The following is a 17,997-nucleotide window of genomic DNA, read 5'->3' as shown; positions in this document are numbered from 1 at the left end:
AAAGAGTTGTTGCTATGGTAGCAGTCAAACAAACCAGTCAGAAAGTTTCAGTTTAATTAAAAAAAACAAAAACAAAACAGCATCATGTTCATAGTTGCATTGTTTCTACAAAACCCTGTGGTAACATAGCAACTGTATCACCCACTGGTTGCTAGGTTACCACCTCCACACAGAGAGAGAGCAGACAGCTGATGGCTGCCAGAACAGGTTGCTAGGTAAATAACCGGATGGTGGCGTCGGCTCCGGATGAGAAGACCCAGGGTTGTGTCGGGTGAAAGGTCAAGTCCAGAACCCCGAGGTCGTTAGTGATCACATGACCTCTGAGGACCTTCACTGGGACGATGAGCGGGTTCTGCAGGAGGTCACTGGGAGAGGGGTGGGGGAGTTAGTGACTATCTGTGTGTAATAATGTGGACATATTTGTATTTGTATTGTGTAGTGTGTGTGTGTGTGTGTGTGTGTGTGTGTGTGTGTGTGTGTGTGTGTGTGTGTGTGTGTGTATTACTTGTAAACCGTCCCGTGACAGACAATCACCGATCCATCATCAGACGCTGAAGCAAAAAGCGGGTAAACTCTGTGATAGGCCACGCCCCTCACCGCCTTCTTATGGTGCCTGCAGAAAGCGACCAAAAACCAATAATCAATAAACATTAACACTGTTGACACTTGATTGTACTGATTATCAACTGTACAAAGTGTTCCTGTCACCTGCTGGTCCAGTGTTAATGTTACAACATGTGCTTACTGAAGAACATGTGTGCAGCCAGAACCAGCAGGCGACTGTGTGTTGAGCAGAGGAGCTCAGAGACCTGCTGCTGACAAACAGCTGACGCAGGTACCTGGCTGTGTAGGGCTCAGAGATCAGGATCAGCGTTACACGTTGCCTATATGAAGACCTGGTCCAGAGATTAGCAGCAGCAAGTTAGGCAACAGTTCCAGTTATCAATACGATAAATCCTGCACCTTAGGGACTTGGTGAAGGACCAGTCTGTCGACATTAAGTGCAACACAAGCCTCATTGTAGACAAACGACAGGTGTGTGTGTGGGCTGAGTGACAGGTACTTACCGTAACATTTTGTAAGGTTTGGTTGACAGGTCGAGGTCGAACCAGCTCAGCCTGCAGTCGTAGCTCCCACAGATCACATGATCACCTGCAGACACAGAGATAAGTGAGTAAGAAGCTCCGCCCATGAACAGCGATGACATCGTATCAATAACATCATCATATTCTGGTTGAAGATATGAGTTGAGGTGAATCTGGGCCCTGTTCTCCGTACTTGGATTATTGGTTGTGATAATGTCCAGGATCTGTGCATGTTGAGCTTGTTGTCCTGGCAACAGAGCCACAATCTCAAAGGCGAGGTTCAGACCAAGAAAACCTGTTGGACTGAAACTCCTAACTCCTAAGTCCTAACAAACATCGATGAGTCCAGTTCACTTAACGATAGACATTTTGTAGATGACTGGTTTCTGACCCTGGATCAGGAGGAAGCAGGATCCGTATTCATAAACCTTCCTGAGCCTGAACGTTTGTCCTGATGATGAAATTCTAAGAATTCTGTTTTCTAAGAATTTCTCCCGAAAGTTCAGAGTAAATAATAGAAAAGCTAAAAATGATTCACAAAGTGTCTCTTTGAAGAGTCCTTCAAAGAGCACCTAAGGTGAAAAACTGTTGGGAGTAGGGAGGAGGACTTTTAAGAGGCTTCAGTTTCTTAATCAGACAACAAATTGGTGGAAGGACAGAGACATGATGTCCAAACACTGACTGACAGTGAGAGCAGACAGTGTGGATCAGGTAGGGATCATGTTTGTGGTCGATCTCATTAGAGATGTGCCCACAGCAGCAGAAACGGTAAAATATGAGAACAACATGAACCAGAGCAGCAGTGATGACTTGTCTCTGTTAGAACCTTCTATCAGCTGTGATCAGACAAACTACTGCAGAACTCAGACCAACATGTTCCTCATTTATTTCTCTGGACGTTCAGACCACACAGAGCAGACTTCACCAACAGTACTGAGAAAACTGATGAGACACAAACTGCATCATCACAGCATCAGAAGATGAAGGTAGTTTCTAATAACAGAACATCAGGGTGGACCACATCTGAATCAGTCAGACCGGCCACTGATCAGAATCAGCTTAGAACATGTTCTGGAAGGAGAATTCTGTCCATCCAGCTGCTTTAATACTTAAACCATCAGTAGGATCTTTGTCACTGAGACACATCTTTATCTTTTTTCTATATCTACTATGACAAGAGAACACAGAAGAGTCAGGAAACAAAGAGCTCAGTTTTAATGGTAATACCCACATCTCTCCTATTACTATTAAACTCTGTTAACATGAACTCTGACTAGGGGCCACTAGCTGCTACAGGACCCTCCATCATGGGGACTAAACTCTTAAACTGTTCTTAACCAAACCTACTGACACCATGGTCGACACCAACCAGTCCAAACACTAAGTTAACAACTAGAACCTACAAACTAACAGAGCCATCAGTTCTCACAGCACAAATCAAAGTCAGAGCAGCCGCTTCTCTCAGCTCATCACAAGATATTATTTTCTGAATCATTCTTAGACTTGGACTCTTTCTGACTTTTTAGGCTCAGTTAGGAGCTTTTCTAAGAAGGTTTGGGAATATGGCTCCTGGACTTCAGATCCTGGGTCAGAACAAGGCTCTGGTCAGTCATTAAGTTCACCATTGTTATTCTGTCTTGTACCGTGTGCACTCGGGCCTGATCTAATGTCGGTTTCTCTCTGTCATCGTCCAGTTGATACCACAAGAAGTGCAGTTATTCCAAAGAAGAAGCAAGAGAACATGGTCAACAAACTCAGGATGATTCATTTGGTCTTGGATCTGGTTAGCAGTGTACGAAGAACAGGGCCCTGAATTGGGGGGGGGGGGGGGGGGGTTGTTACCTCCGGGATGGACCGCCATACTGGAGATCCACTTGGAGTTGGCCTGCAGTTTTTTGGTCATTTCCTGTTTGACCAGGTTGTAGATCCGGACAGAGCGCTGTGTAGCAACAAAGAAGTAGGGCCTAACTGGGTGGAAGGACACACACTGAACGAGACCCTTGTTCTTCCTGAAGGGGTTCTGGCTCCGCCTGCGGCTGACCTGGTGGATGAAGACCTGCAGGTGGCTTGAGTGATCCGGCATCACTGACGCCAGGTAGTCTCCTTTGGCATGCCAGGCCACCTGGTGCACTGCCTTAGGAGTCAGAACAGTTAGCTGTCAGTTAGTCCAGCTCAGGTATTGACTGTGTACAGGTGTGTACAGGTGTGTCTCTGCTCACTTTGGGATGCTGGATTTTGAGATGGATCCCCTGGTTTCGCTCCTCCCCCTCAGCCTCAATCCATGTAATGGGCCCCACCTCCTCAGCTGGCTCTGCCTCCTGCTGACCAAGAAGCAGTCGCTCTGATGACAACACCACCTGTCTGTCTGCCAGAGAGGGCGACAGGATCAACACCACAGAATCCCTGAGACAGACAGAGAGACAGGTAAACAAACAGGTCAACAGGCAGGTAAACAGTCTGACAGACAAACAATGAGACAGGTGCTTACAGGGCGACAGCCAACAGGCAGACAGACGGGTTTGGGTTCCAGGCAACGTTCTTCACAGCTCCACCCACCTGGACCGTCCTCATACAGCGCGACGAACACACCTCCCAGAACCTGACAGAGCCGTCGTCGCTACCTGGACGGACACACACACACACGGTTAAACTGCGGACACCTGAGGACTCTTTACATAACTGATCTACAGGTTCTGACAAACAGGTGACCTACCTGAGGCGAGCCACTGTCCTGACGGAGACACACTAATAGACCGAACAAGACCACTGTGACCCCGGTACACCTGAACACATATACACAGGTAAAAACGTGGACGTACACCTCTGTGAGGACATTTCTAACACGTCTTCATTTGCTTGTGTGGACAAACACACACAAGATACTTTGGTCTTCTGAGGACATTAGGACATTTAGGCTGATTCTCACAAATTCAAAGAGTGTTCTCAGCGTTAAGACTTGGTCTTAGAGTTAGCATTAGAACTAGATCTGGTTAGGCTCAAGTGTAGGGTTAGTGTGTGTGTGTGTGTATGTATGTGTGTGTACCAGAGACTGTGTTGTGGGGAACGGCTGCAGGTCTTTGGGTTTGGGAAGTTTTGGGATCAGATCCTCTGGATTCACGTTCACCTGTGGAGAGGCAGACAGGTTACTGACAGTACTGTGATATGATACAGTGTGATTGTTAAAATCACATCCCCAAATCATCCTGAATGGCTGACGTCACCACACCTTTGTATTTACTCAACTTTCCATCCTAACGTTTTTTCAGTGAAGAAAAACAACCTCTGAATATTTATGACATCATTAAAATTGTTTATTTGTGCAGTTACATAAAAATTTGTCGTTGAGCTTCAGCATCTCACAAGTCCACGATACAGTTTGCTGTTGTACTTTATACTTTTAAGAGAAGTAACAGGAGGAGCCTGTTGGAGAACATGTTTCTAACTAACATCTTTTTATGAGGTCTTTCACACCTGACCTGGTGGAACTCACCCTCATCTTCCTCTGTCGGGGACAAAGGTAAAGGTCGAGGCAGCGCTCGAACCGCTCGTGGATGAAACGAGGAAACGCTGGAACCTGACGGAGGCTCGAAAACTTCATGGGAACAAATGGCAACTTCCTGTCCGACGGATCCTGCTGCTCCCACAGAGCTCGCTGCAGGTGGGTAGACAGGTGAGACACGTGCAAAGACAGAAAGACAGTTGGAGACACAGGCTGGTTAGTTGATAGCTGCATCTGTTTTTACAATCACTAAGTTGATAGGTGACATGGTCACCAGGTGCGGTACCTCCTCCTCCGTGAACAGATATTCAGGTGGGGGGTTGTAGGACTCCTGGTGACCAGGTAGAGGGATCTTGGGTGCGGGCAGGTGCATCCTGTGTTTAGCAAGAATGGAGGAGTCCTCGCTGGCCCAGAGGTCATAGTAACGCCCCCTACTGTCGTCCTCCACGCGCCGAGGTTTGATCCAGCCCATCTTTATAGCATGGACCAGCTTAGACACCTATACACAGAGTCAGACAGGTGAGACAGGTGGACAATCTGCAGAGTTGTAGAAGAAGAAGAAGATAATGTATGTATATATAGTGTTTTACCTTTTCCTTCTCGATCAGCGACGGGATGAAGCTGCGTTTGTCTGCAGGTCTGTTAGTGACCGGGTGCATCATCACATTGCTACTGAAGAACTCCACTGAAGGCTGTGTGGGTGGGAGGGGGACAGCTGTATGTCAGATTCACCTGAGAATCTGGAAAGAGGACCCCAAAGGACGAGATGGAACCCAGCATGGGTTACCTGAGCTTACCTGATACTCATTGAAGTTGACGTCTCCGAACTGTCCCCTCTGCAGACGATTCACTAGCTCCACCTGCTCGTCTGATAGGATGATGTCACTTCCTGTCTGCTTATCATTGACCGTTCTCCTGCAGACAGAACGTTGTTAGCTTAGCAATGTTAGCATTCCATTTTTTTTCTTTAAACCAGTGGGGGAGCTAGCATGATGCCAACAGACTCACCAGTAGTCTGGGTTCTCCATTTTGTCCAGGAATTCATCCAGTTCATCCTTGTTCCTGATGGGCCTGTAGATCTTCTTTCCATCCAGATCATAGCCGATGTGAGGGAAATCTTTGTACCACTCCATGGGAATGTTTCCCACCGTGTTCCTGATGTCCTGCAAAACCACAAGGACATCAAACAACAGCTGACGATGGCACAGAATCTTGGAGAACAGACTAAGAAACATCACTGATGCAATGTCTGAGACACCAAAACAGAATCTGACAGAACATTACAGAACCTTGGTTAAACAGAAGTCTAAAAAAGAAGTTGCAGAACCAAACAGAACTTTAGCTCTGTCCATACGAATGTCATAAAGCTACAAGACTGTTAGAGAACTGGACAATGAGAGCATTTAAAACCTAGAGGAACATTTGTGAAACTGCAGATGAATGCTGAAGGACATTAACGATCCCAGCAGAACATTAAAAAACATTAAAGAGAATATCAGTACTAAACAGAATGTTACAGAGATAAGACAACGAAACAAAATACTGTCAGACAATAACAAAACATATTTAAGATCCTGAAAGAACTTTGACTGGCTTTTGAGGAACACTAAGGAACAGGGCAGCATAGTCCCTGGTAAAATACACTGCCCGTTCAAAAAAATGTCACACACTAATATTAACTACCTGGACCGCTAACCCTAACCCCAGATCATAGCACTCCCCCCACAGGCATGTACAATAGGCACTAGACATGATGGGTGCATCACTTCACCCGCTTCTCTTCCTTCCTGGACTTATCAGACCACATGACCTTCTTCCATTGGACAGTTCTTAACCTGTCTGTCTGAGTGCACGTGTGTGAGACACGTTTAAAACTTCAGCACAGCTGCCTTCGTTAACCTGCATTTTGGTTCATTTCATCGAGACTGTGGAACAACTAAAAAACACGACGGTGAGATGGATACGTTCTAAACAGGTCACTCCTGATCTAAAAATGACCCAGCATTCGAAACCTGTACAAACAAGTGGAAAATGAAAGAACCCAGAAGAACACCTGGTCTCACCTCTTCGTCTGAGGAGTCATGTTCGTACTCGTCTCCTTTGTTTTCTTCTGCTGCTGCTTCAGTCACTCCTCCGTCCTCGTCCTTCTTCTCCTTTCTCTGCAGATAGAACAGACACAGGTGAAGTTATGAGAAGAGCAACACGTGTCACACAGGTGACTTAAACTGATGGGTTCAAAACTACCTGCACAGGTACGTCGTTGTGGTCTTCATCATCATCCGAGTCCTTTTCCTCCTCTTCATCATCACTGTCACTCCCAGAATCCTCCAGTCCTGAGTAGACACTGTCCTCGCTGTCTGACGGATCATCATCTTCCTGTGTCTCAGCAGGTTTGTTGTTGAAGTCAAAGATCTGACAGAGGAACAGGAACAAAGACTAATTCAAACGTAGTTACACTACTACAGGTTCCATTCTAAAGTCTGGTGATCTTCGCAGTGATTTCTTTATCAAAGCAACTGTCCTGACATAAACCTCAAAGCTACACATAGCAACGCTAGCCAAAATGCAGTGTGGTTAAGCTGGCTATTTCTTTATAATGTTATCACACAAACATTCTGAATGGAGTCCCGTGTGCACAGTGAACATGAGCGACGAGATGCTGACCTGTGTTCAGAACTCCATTGAGAATCTGAACATATTAAGCTGCTCAGCTTCCATTTCACCTTTTACAAACAGCTGTGATGATGAGTTGGACTGGGACCGGTCTGTTCTTAAGTTCGGCACAGGTCTCCAAACACTAACCCATCATTCACTAAATATTTCCAGCTTTTATCTGACTCTCGGCGGTCAGCATGCTAACAGCTAGCAAGCAACTCCTCCCCACTTCTCCCAGTAAACTCGGTGCTGCTACAGTCTGCCCCGTCTCACCTGCTCCCGCTCTTCTTCATCCTCGTCTTGATCCCTCTTCCTTGCTGTTTTTCCCCGGACTTTTTTCATCTCTTCTGTTGTCCCTCCGCTCCGCATGTTTTCGCCGCTCTCCGCCATTAAACCACGTGGGAATCTGCGGGGTTAAAGGTCACACGTCACTGCTGACGGGGTTGCCGTTTTTCTGTTAACTTTATTGCAAAGTCGTTTCCTAACAAACAGTGACGCACGTTAGCCTGGACGGTTTCAGGCAGATCACCGGAGATACTGCGGTAAATTATAGATAAATTATAACTTGTTACCTCAGGAAAAATGTGTTGAAAACACCAAGTTCCAGGCTGAACCAGAATAAGGCTGCAGGACCTGATGCAGTTAGCCCCAGAGTCCAAAGGCCTGTGCTGGTCAGCTCTGTGGGATCCTACAGCAGCTCTTTAACCTCAGACAGACACCATGTCTCGTGCCTCTGCAGAAATGTTCATCGCCAGCTGCTCTACAGGTTTACAGACCAGTCGCCCTCAACTCACACGTCAAACTCAATTGCACAGGGGGCCAAAATCCATAACACACTTTAGGTCGCGGGCCGAACAGGATAAACATTTATTGAACACACTAAAACTTTTAAAACATAACTTTTTTGAACATAAACCTTAAATAACTTATAATATTTTGCTCTCTACAGAAATATATCCTCTCTAAATTATATATTATATATTAAGTTAGAAATAAAGTAAACATTAAAAGAACAAACATTCAAATTTCTTCTTCATTTTATATAAAAAATAAACTTAAATTTTAAATATCCCAAAAGATTTTGCTCTCCATAAAAATATATCCTGTCAAAATTATACAAATTCAAAATATGAACATGCTGCATAACAAAACCTGGAAATATAAATAAAATTCGTGCTTTTCAGCAATAACAAATCAAATCATTCAGTTGTCTTTGTTTTTCACTCATTTTATCAGAGCTGCATCTGTTTTTGTCAACAAGTTCGTTTATATTTGGTGTGAGGTTCTGTGTTGTGGAGATTCTCAGGATGGACTGCAGGTTCTCACCAGTGAGACGACTCCTGTGTGCTGTTTAGTCTTCTTCACTGAGAAGAGCTTCTCACTAAGATTTGTGCTACCAAACATGCACAAGGTTCGAGCCTCATGTGGACGGAGCCTTCAGTGTTCCATTACACTGCAGCTCAATCAGCTCCATCTGAATCTACACAGGTGCAGTTTCCACATCGACGGTAAATGGGTTGAGAAGCAACTCAAAATTATTTTCTTGTTCGTCAAAGTCACCAAAGCTCCGTGAGAACTCTGGAGAAGTTTATCAGCAAAGTGCTTTGGGAACACCGTTGTGCCGATATGATTCAACATTACTTGGCATCGTGAGGACCAGCTTCATAATAACTTGCAGCATCATAAACTAGATTGATTTGATTAACGTGGAATGAGTTCGGCAAGGCAGCTGAAGCGCTGCATTATGGGATCTGTAGTTTATTGTGTTACCAGCGCTTCATATCGCCGGGACATTAATAACAATAATATAGAAATGATCTCGCGGGCCGGATATAATTACACGCCGGGCCGGATGTGGCCCGCGGGCCGTGAGTCTGACACATATGTTCTGGAGAGACTGGTACTTACCCATCTGAGGCGTCAGTTTGAAACATATTTAGACCCACTACAGTTCACCTATGGCAGTAGATGATACCATCATATACCTGCTCAAAAGAGCAGTTGTAGCCTGTTCAATATTGTTTTCTGCTGTCTGCTGGGGCAGCAGCATCATATCCAGGAACAACAACAAACTGATCAGATTGATCAGGAAGGCAGGCTCTGTCCTGGGAATTTCACTGGAACCCCTGGAGCAGGTTGTTGAGAGGAGGATGCTGAACTGTTGAACATCATGGAGAACAGCTCACATCCTCAGTGAGACACAGCCTGCTGGTCAAACAGCAGAGCAGCTGTAGTCAGAGACTTCTCCAGCTCCACTGTGATAAGGAAAGGTACATGGCAGTAGCTCAGGTGGTAGAGCAGTCGCCTACGAACCCCAGGGTGAGTGGTTAGATTCCCGGTTCCTCCTGGCTACTTACTGAGGTGTCCTTGGACAAGACACCAAAACCCCGTAGTAGCGCTGACTCCCAAATGAATTTCCCCAAGGGGATGAATAAAGTATACATTATTATTATTATTATTATTATTATTATTATTATTAGGAAGTCATTCCTCCCAAAAGTCATCACCCTGTATGACTATATTCAGACAGTGGAGAGCTCTGCTCCAACCTAGCCAAACTAGCTAATGACATATTCATCAATACATTATATGCATTTGCTGCATTCCTTGGTATTGCACATGTCAACATACCAACTGCACAGAATGCTTAATAGTTTCCTGTTTTGTTCTGCAGATTTACCTGTGTGCAATTTGTTTTCTGTCTAGTTCTGTTAGATGTGTATTTTTTCTGGCATTATTTGTATTATCGTCTGTGTGTGTACAAAACTGTTCGTATAGAGTTGATGGAGATCACCCTCGTCATCAGTCTCCTAATTCCACTCTGGATTAAACACAGCAAGAGTCCTGAAAGATTTGGAGTTTGTGTGTGTGGCTGCCTTTCATTTAGGAAAGTGTTGACTAAATCATTTCCTGTCCTAACATTTGCTATGTTCAATATGGTATGATCAACTAATAAAGTAATTCTGATATAAAACTGTTTTTATTCTGGAAGTAATGAGACGTTAACATGTTTGTTCTTAATTGTTAATAACAAAGGTGTAATTAAGTCTACAGTTTGTTGTTTTTCCAGATAACCAGCTGAGGCTCAGCTGGTAAAATTAGATAATTGCTTTAACATTAGACAGAATCAAGATGACACTTGATGACGTCAGAACGCTTCCAAACGTTTACCGTGACGCCATCAAAGGGCGACAGTCAGCTCGCTACGCAGTTGGTAGCTCGGAGGGATTGTTGTAATTTTTCTCCACTGATTTTTAGCTTAAATAAGGTTATAAAAACCGTCTGTAGATCAATAGAGTCCAAGACCAGGACCGAGTGTTGTGAGACCCGGATCAGACCGAAGTTTGACTCCGTGTCGCGGGATTTTCCCCAGTTTGTTGACCTTTTATCAGCGGGTGGTGCTAGTCGTTAGCATCACTAGCACCGATTAGCTGCAGTGTGATAATCCGATGCGTTTGATTTTGTTTCTCTCATGGAGTATCCCGTAGGAGGGGCGGTGCTGAGCGGCGGGAACGTCCCTGCCTTCCTCACTAAACTGTGGACCTTGGTGGAGGACCCGGACACCGACCCGCTGATCTGCTGGAGCCCGGTACCCGCTTATCTTATTTTAGCAGAGTGCTAAGTTAGCAGAAATAGTGTGGGGGTAACGTGTGCTAATTAGCCGTTAGCTTCAGCAGGGTTAGTCTCTGTCCCACTGTGTAAAGAAGTAATGAGATCAACAAACTGTCAGCAGCTGTCACCAGGAACGATTCAAACTGGTTTAATTAATAGAATTAACAGCGATCATTATTCTGTCAGTATGTAATATGTTGGTAAATAGATCAAAGCCTCCAGCAGGGTTTTGTTTCTTAATGTGTCAAACTATAAAAGAAGTTACCGATACTTGGGTCAGAATCTCACAGAGAATGGATCCGTCATCGGCTCCTAAACGCACAATCAAGAGAAAGTTAGGATCAATCACAGCAAAGAAACCGACGTTGGGGTCAGAGTTTGATAAAATTTTACTTAACTTAAAAAACAGAAACCATTACATTGATAGTGTAGAGAAGCTGATGACGTTTAGAAGGAAATGTGTGGGGATTAGGTGAGTAAAGGAAACCTGGTGCTAAATGTGCATATCACATTGGCAGGACCACATATGGTCCATCTGTAACTCCTGGTGTAACTGACATCAATTTTCCAAATAAACAAGACAATTTCAGAACTCAAACTACCTGAACAGACTGAACAGTTTCTGTGTTTGAAGAAAGTAGTTTCTGGGAAATAAAGTGTATGTTTCTGTGTAAATACATGCTTAGTATATTTGTTATTTACAGTGTAACTGAGTAAACTGTAAAATAGGCGTATGTCTATTTTGTCTGCTGGATAAAACAAAAACACAGTGGTGGTGATTGGACATATTACACTGCCTGGTTCTGATTGCCAACTCAAGACTAAGTTAGAAATCAGTGTGTTGATATCTTTTTTTTCTGTCTTCTGGATCAGAGCGGAACCAGCTTCCATGTGTTTGATCAGGGTCGTTTTTCCAAAGAGGTTCTTCCAAAGTTCTTCAAACACAACAACATGGCCAGCTTCATCCGGCAGCTCAACATGTGTGAGTACAAAAACCTGGTCTTAGATCAGATAGGCAAGTTTTTTCCATTACTCAGGTCAAGTTCTAGTTACACTACCGCCTGATGGTAAATCTGCTGTTTTCTGAATGGATTTCCATACAGATGGATTCCGGAAGGTGGTCCACATCGAGCAGGGTGGCTTGGTGAAACCGGAACGAGATGACACAGAGTTTCAGCATCCATTCTTCGTCAGAGGACAAGAACACCTGCTGGAAAACATTAAACGCAAAGTTACCAATGTATGTACTTGTAACACTGCTGAGAACATCCCTAAACAGTGTCTGTGAATGGTCTTCATGGTAATAGTTTTGTGGTTTGTCCAGGTGTCTTCGGTGCGTCAAGAAGACGTAAAGATCTCTGCAGACGAAGTTCACAAAATCCTGAACGATGTCCAGGTCATGAAGGGAAAGCAAGACACCATTGACTCAAGGATCATTGCAATGAAACAGTAAGACCAGGTCCAGAACACTGTTGACCAGAACCAGACTGCATGCAGTCCAGCAGGCAGCATACTTCCTTATTAACTGTAATCTGTATTTCAGTGAGAATGAGGCTCTGTGGAGAGAGGTAGCCAGTCTGAGACAGAAACATGTTCAGCAGCAGAAAGTCGTCAATAAGGTAAAAACACCTGATTCCCGGGTCTGATACCGGCGACCTTGCGTCCCCTCGGGAGCCCTGGCTGATCACGTCCTCAGAAATCAATGCTGCGAGGGGCATTATGTTTAAATCACTCACTGTGCTAGCGCATCAGGGTTTATTGCTTTTTGTTCACACTGTGTTAAAGTGTTGGTCCTGCAGTTTTAAAACCCTCTTGATCAAAGACAACGGCAGAACTGACAGGCTGGGACGTTGTTAAGAAAGTTTACAGACTGGAACAAAGTGTGTCTGATGAGAAATCAAGAGAAGATGGAAAAACAAGTTCTTTATTCAGTTCATTCGAATCGTGATGATTGGCTGATCAGCTGTCACATTATGACCTCATCTAGCCTAAACTGATACACACAGTACACAGTGTACACATGTACATGCTGTGTGCACACACTTATGTGTTTGGTGTGTGTGTATTTGTACATATATACTGTAGATAGATATGTATGTATCTGAATGTGGTGTCAGCAGACATGTCAGGTATCAGTATGTAGAAATACGTTAGCTTGTACGATAGCTAATTATAATCTCTCTCTCTGCAGCTGATCCAGTTTCTGGTGTCACTGGTCCAAACTAACAGGATCTTGGGAGTCAAGAGGAAGATGCAAGTTAACTACTAAAGCTACTAATATACTACACAATTTACTGCTAATACTACTAGAAATACTGCATAAAATACTGTACTACACACACTTGATTACAAGTACTGCAGATCATACACAAAGTACTGCACATGCTGATGTTTCCCAGCTGATTATATGAATCGAAACGACAGAAAAATGTGAACTTTAAACCAGATACTTCCAGCTGTTGGAGAGTGAACTTCATTTTATAATAATTTAATAATTATAATTATATCTAGTGTACAGGCTGTGATAATGGAGCTGATGTAGTTTTGTTGTGTCTGCAGTCCTTTGATGCTGAACGACTCCAGCTCAGCCCACTCCGTCCCTAAATACAGTCGGCCCTTCTCGTTGGAGCATATGCAGGTAACCCATACTCTGATAATCCAGATCAGGGGTTTCTGATGCAGTTGCATCAGAGCTGAGATTTGGGACCATGTCGTCCTCTAAATTTCGGACACAGATCGTAGCCCTTGTGAGTGTCTTCCTCACAGGAAGATGACAGTTTCTCATGCAGTGCTGCCTGAGGACTCAAAGGTCACACTTTTAGTGGTGGTTCCCACTCTGAGATTCGCCAGAGTCCCTGAAACTTTTCTCTTTGAGCCTTTGGTGGTTGTTCCTGTAACACCTGATCATGATTCCCTCACCTGTTAGCTATTTATATATTACTGGCTTTGGAATCCTCCAGACCAGTGCTACTTCAGTGTTTTACGAAATGTTCCGTGTTGCAGCATTAAACTCTAAATTTGCTCCTGTCTCCAACTGTTCAGGTCAAAACAGACTTTTAAAACATAAGTAAGGGTTTAAGTTTAATAGGTCCTAACGTTTCTTCGTAGTCCAGAGTCCATTAGAACCTGCTAACCTCAGTCTCTGTCTCCTCAGGCTGCTGCCAGTCTGTTCTCTGGTGATGCGCCCGTCTCCTGTGGACCAGTCATCTCTGACATCACTGAGGTGTCACCGGCCAGTGCTGATGACGTGGCTGCTGATTGGAGCGATGCAGAGTAAGAAAGTGTCAGTGTCTCTTGTACTTAGCACCTGATTGGTAGTCAGCAGCCACTGACGCTTTTATTTTGTTTACTTTCAGAGAGAACCAATCAGCTAATGTCAAAGAGGAGCCGCCCAGTCCTGAGGTGGAGGTGTGTGAAGCTACACCTGCAGACACACCCCTCTCCCCCACCACCTTTATTAATTCCATCCTACAGGAAGAGACACAGACAAATACCAACAACACCACACCCACCACGGGTAAATACCCCTCCATCACCAGGTAAACACTTCCACCACCAACTCTATGCCAGGTCTCAGCCTTACCTGTCTGTACCTCTACTTTAGCCAGTCCCGTTGTTGTGATGACCCCCAACTCCTCTGGGGCCCTCCCACAAGTCCCAACCAGCCACTCACCTGCCTCCATTCCCACCACCAACTCTACCACATCTCAGCAGAAATGTCAGACCATCGCCTGTATCGACAGGTAAGTCTCTTGCACCTGTTTCTGTCAGGGTGGATGCTTTAGATTTTGTGCTTTTAACTTGACACCTGACCTGGTGCCTGACCCCATCCCTGACCCGACACCTGTTGATCCCAACCAAATACCAGACCTGACACGTGCTGACCCCCGACCCCTGACCCACCTCTTGTGTTGGACCTTGAACCATTTGTCTGCTGCTGTATCAAAATGCAGTTAAACACCTAAATGTAATCTCTGTGGATTTTCTAGGGCTGGAGCCAAATATCCAGATATTCATGTTTGGTTTATAGTTTTAATATTCGGATTTTCTTTTTATTAAATGTGAGAGATCAGTACTACTTTAACTGTAATTATGCTGTTAAAATGTGGAAATAGTAGTTTTATCTCTTAGCCTGACGTCCCTGTTACTTTAAACCAGGACGAGACGCTCAGACCTTTAGAAACTGTTCTAACACGGTGGCACAGCTAGCAGAATTTGAGAGACATGACAAGTCAAGCCATGAGTGCTGCCCTAAACGCCCTCTTTGGTACCAGTGGTGACCTAAACCATGGCATTTTTTTCAAAGGCTGCTACATCGTGAACAACATGAGAAAAGTTCATCTTTAACAGAGAGCGTGGACAAACTAATCTCCCTCACACACAACATAAAGAGTGTAGAGGATGAGATTGGTGATCAATCTGAATATTGATTAATTGGGTTTGTTGTATTGGAAAGAATTTGTTTATTAAAACTCATGTGCCGTAGTGGAGGACAGTTGTGTCATTAAAACCCCTGTGCTTCCTTCAGACCCCGCCCCCCTCCCTCTGCAGGTGGACTGTCACCTGATGTTTGGCGCTTCGTATCGACACAAGCTGACAAGTGAATCACTGCATCTATAAATAACATTTTAATATAAGCTTATTTACATAGAACTGGTGAGGTTCTGTATTTTCCTTCTTGTCAACCCAACACCGAACAAATCCTGCTCACAGGTGCTGGGTCCAGAGTGTGATCACAACCTGGATTTATTCTCCACTGAAAATAGTCCCCAGTTAATTTTCCTGTGTCTTAGTGACATTACAGAGAACTGATATTTATAGAGCTCTAGATTGCTCCACAAAGATCTGAGGCGCTGGGTGTTTGGACCCTGGTGTATCCAGATACTCAGAGACTAACACCTGTCCCAGACCTGCTGGTTTGTTGATAAGAAGGAAAATATAGACAAACACCAGACTGGTGAAGTAACTGCACATCCTGTCTGTCTTCTCTCCCTCCTGTCTCCTGTCTCTCCCCTCTCTCCTGTCTGCCTCAGGTGTGAACTGTCTGACCACGTGGACAGTATCGACAGCAGTCTAGAAAACCTGCAGAACATGCTGAACACACAGCCCTTCACCTTCGACACCTCCCCACTCGTCGAGGTCGGTCTCGGACAGTTTCAGCAGCAACACGTAAACATGTTAACAACATATGAACACGTTAATAACATATAAGCGTGTATTGGTAGAACAGGCATGTACCATGGCAACTCTGTGTTCAGTTTTTCAGTTCATCCGGTTCATCTGGAGACTTTGACCTCGACAGTTTGGACACTGTGAGTTCAACTAGACACGCTCTTACTTGTTCTGTTTTTGCACTTCCTGACTTTAAAAATAAAAGCTGATCGTATAAATGTACAGGTGTGATAAGGTCAAATGTTTGTTTTGGTGTGTTTCCTGTCAGCTGCTGTCTGATGAAGTTCCTAAAGGAAGTGACGAAAGCAGCAGCAACACAGGTAAGTGACACTCGACGTTGCACACAGGGAATGAGTCAATATTTTCTGCTGAATTTCGTAGTACCGATAGACACCTGTTCTTCCATAAATTGTCCTTCAAGGTTTACTGTAGCTGCTGACACGGCTCAGTTCTACAGGTCCAAATCCACTTTGCTAAAGTTTCCACCTTTAATGTCTGATTTTAATTATCAGCTTTATGTAACAACAAAGTCATTTTAACCTGCTACACAGTACTGCTACACACAGTACTGACACCTGCTGTACTGCTACAGGCAGTACTGACACCTGCTGTACTGCTACAGGCAGTACTGACACCTGCTGTACTGCTACGCGCAGTACTGACACCTGCTGTACTGCTACGCGCAGTACTGACACCTGCTGTACTGCTACAGGCAGCACTGACACCTGCTGTACTGCTACGCGCAGCACTGACACCTGCTGTACTGCTACGCGCAGCACTGACACCTGCTGTACTGCTACGCGCAGCACTGACACCTGCTGTACTGCTACGCGCAGCACTGACACCTGCTGTACTGCTACGCGCAGGACTGACACCTGCTGTACTACTACACGCAGTACTGACAACTTTGAGTCATAGCTTTTATCTTATCAGTGCTACCAACACACCTACCACTGTTGTTATGCTGACTCTATGTCGCTCTCTGAATCGTCCAGGGAAGCAGCTGGTGCAGTACACACCTATCCTGTCTGAGCCAATCAGCTTAGAGGGGGGTGGCGCTGATCTGCCCTCGCTGCTGGAGCTGGAGGAGGAGCCTTTCTTCAGCTCAGACCTGCCCACAGATGACGTGGCTGCTGACCTGTTAAGCCACACCCGCCTGGACACTGGCCTCTGACGTCACAATGGCGTGACATCATTGGTAACCATAGAAACAACAGGACAGTCTGAGCAATAGGTTGATCAGTAGGTCAAAGGTTGTGTTTTTTATCGATATTAACTCATTTATTTACCTGTTTCGTCTCCTACTCTTTTATTTTAGCTTTTGGTTTGTTTGAATCTTGCTGTAAAAAACTCACGGAACCTGAGTCACGCCGGCACCTGCTGTCCCTACCTGGACAGGTGAGGTGGGATGATGTGACCCGGGTATTCTGTGTTCTGCATGTTAAAGTCAGAGTTTATGATTATGTTGTTTTCATGAGTAAAATATAAAGATAATGAAAAGAATCTGAATATTTTTGGCAGAATTTATCGGAAATATATCATATAGGCCTATATGATAACCCCACCCACCAGACAGACACTGGTTCAGTATAAGCTATGATGGATCCATATCCAGCAGTTGCTCATTGACTTTGGTCAGTTTCCTTTTTCCAGTGTTTGTTTTAAGCAGCAGACTGAAGAGTCGTTTCCTCGCAGGAAACGCGGTGGCCGAGCACTCATTCTTCTCAGCGTATCAATAATAACATATGGTTCTTCTTTTTCACATTAACGGGTATAAACGCCTGTAACAGTGCTAAAAAGGAAGAAAGCGAATCAGAATGAAACAAATCAAATTGGGTTTTAACTGTGTTGAAAAGAATAGTTTATATGTAAGTCTGCCATTCTCCACCACAACGTTTTAAAGACGTTTTACATTAATGTCACATCATTTTTATGGTTTTAATAAATATCACAGAAAAGTTTGTCACAAATGCA

General features: G+C 44.5%; 2 protein-coding genes across 5 annotated transcripts; one reads left to right on the top strand and one right to left on the bottom strand.

The window, feature by feature from the left end:
• Nucleotides 1-37: 37 nt before the first annotated feature.
• Nucleotides 38-7,828, bottom strand: bop1 (BOP1 ribosomal biogenesis factor). The gene is made up of 17 exons (XM_026349752.1): nt 7,812-7,828; nt 7,513-7,645; nt 6,829-6,996; nt 6,648-6,743; nt 5,593-5,747; nt 5,382-5,499; nt 5,175-5,276; nt 4,871-5,083; nt 4,576-4,737; nt 4,129-4,209; nt 3,799-3,868; nt 3,574-3,706; nt 3,305-3,488; nt 2,928-3,219; nt 1,068-1,152; nt 506-613; nt 38-365 (listed from the first exon to the last, which is right to left on the bottom strand). The coding sequence occupies exons 2-17, from the start codon at nt 7,627-7,629 to the stop codon at nt 212-214; spliced, it is 2,238 nt and encodes a 745-aa protein (XP_026205537.1). The 5' UTR covers nt 7,630-7,645; nt 7,812-7,828; the 3' UTR covers nt 38-211.
• A 2,594-nt stretch (nt 7,829-10,422) lies between these two features.
• hsf1 (heat shock transcription factor 1) lies at nt 10,423-17,984 on the top strand. 4 transcript variants are annotated; one of them, XM_026349773.1, is made up of 15 exons: nt 10,423-10,828; nt 11,725-11,833; nt 11,955-12,091; nt 12,176-12,300; nt 12,395-12,470; nt 13,043-13,104; nt 13,411-13,489; nt 14,006-14,124; nt 14,208-14,368; nt 14,456-14,594; nt 15,380-15,451; nt 15,885-15,990; nt 16,110-16,163; nt 16,292-16,343; nt 17,019-17,984. In XM_026349773.1, the coding sequence occupies exons 1-15, from the start codon at nt 10,712-10,714 to the stop codon at nt 17,195-17,197; spliced, it is 1,587 nt and encodes a 528-aa protein (XP_026205558.1). In that variant the 5' UTR covers nt 10,423-10,711; the 3' UTR covers nt 17,198-17,984. The 4 variants fall into 4 exon arrangements, with proteins under 4 accessions (XP_026205558.1, XP_026205557.1, XP_026205561.1 ...); XM_026349772.1 differs by having other exon boundaries at nt 15,885-16,020; XM_026349776.1 differs by lacking the exon at nt 15,380-15,451.
• The last annotated feature ends 13 nt before the right edge of the window (nt 17,985-17,997 follow it).

The sequence above is a fragment of the Anabas testudineus genome, chromosome 11 (genome assembly GCF_900324465.2).
Source record: "Anabas testudineus chromosome 11, fAnaTes1.2, whole genome shotgun sequence".
NCBI lineage: Eukaryota > Metazoa > Chordata > Actinopteri > Anabantiformes > Anabantidae > Anabas > Anabas testudineus.
The sequence above is the reverse complement of the archived record's forward strand: the minus strand, read 5'-3'. Positions and strand labels throughout refer to the sequence as shown.

What these genes read in the sequence shown, in the direction of transcription:
- bop1 (XM_026349752.1), bottom strand. Translation starts at nt 7,629, where the DNA reads ATGGCGGAGAGCGGCGAAAACATGCGGAGCGGAGGGACAACAGAAGAG. An exon ending in TCAAAATCCAGCATCCCAAA is followed by an intron (nt 3,220 to 3,304) that starts GTGAGCAGAGAC and finishes CTGACTCCTAAG; the next exon opens with GCAGTGCACCAGGTGGCCTG. An exon ending in TGTCACGGGACGGTTTACAA is followed by an intron (nt 366 to 505) that starts GTAATACACACA and finishes CCCCTCTCCCAG; the next exon opens with TGACCTCCTGCAGAACCCGC.
- hsf1 (XM_026349772.1), top strand. Translation starts at nt 10,712, where the DNA reads ATGGAGTATCCCGTAGGAGGGGCGGTGCTGAGCGGCGGGAACGTCCCT. An exon ending in ACCATCGCCTGTATCGACAG is followed by an intron (nt 14,595 to 15,379) that starts GTAAGTCTCTTG and finishes TGCTTCCTTCAG; the next exon opens with ACCCCGCCCCCCTCCCTCTG. An exon ending in ACCTCGACAGTTTGGACACT is followed by an intron (nt 16,164 to 16,291) that starts GTGAGTTCAACT and finishes GTTTCCTGTCAG; the next exon opens with CTGCTGTCTGATGAAGTTCC.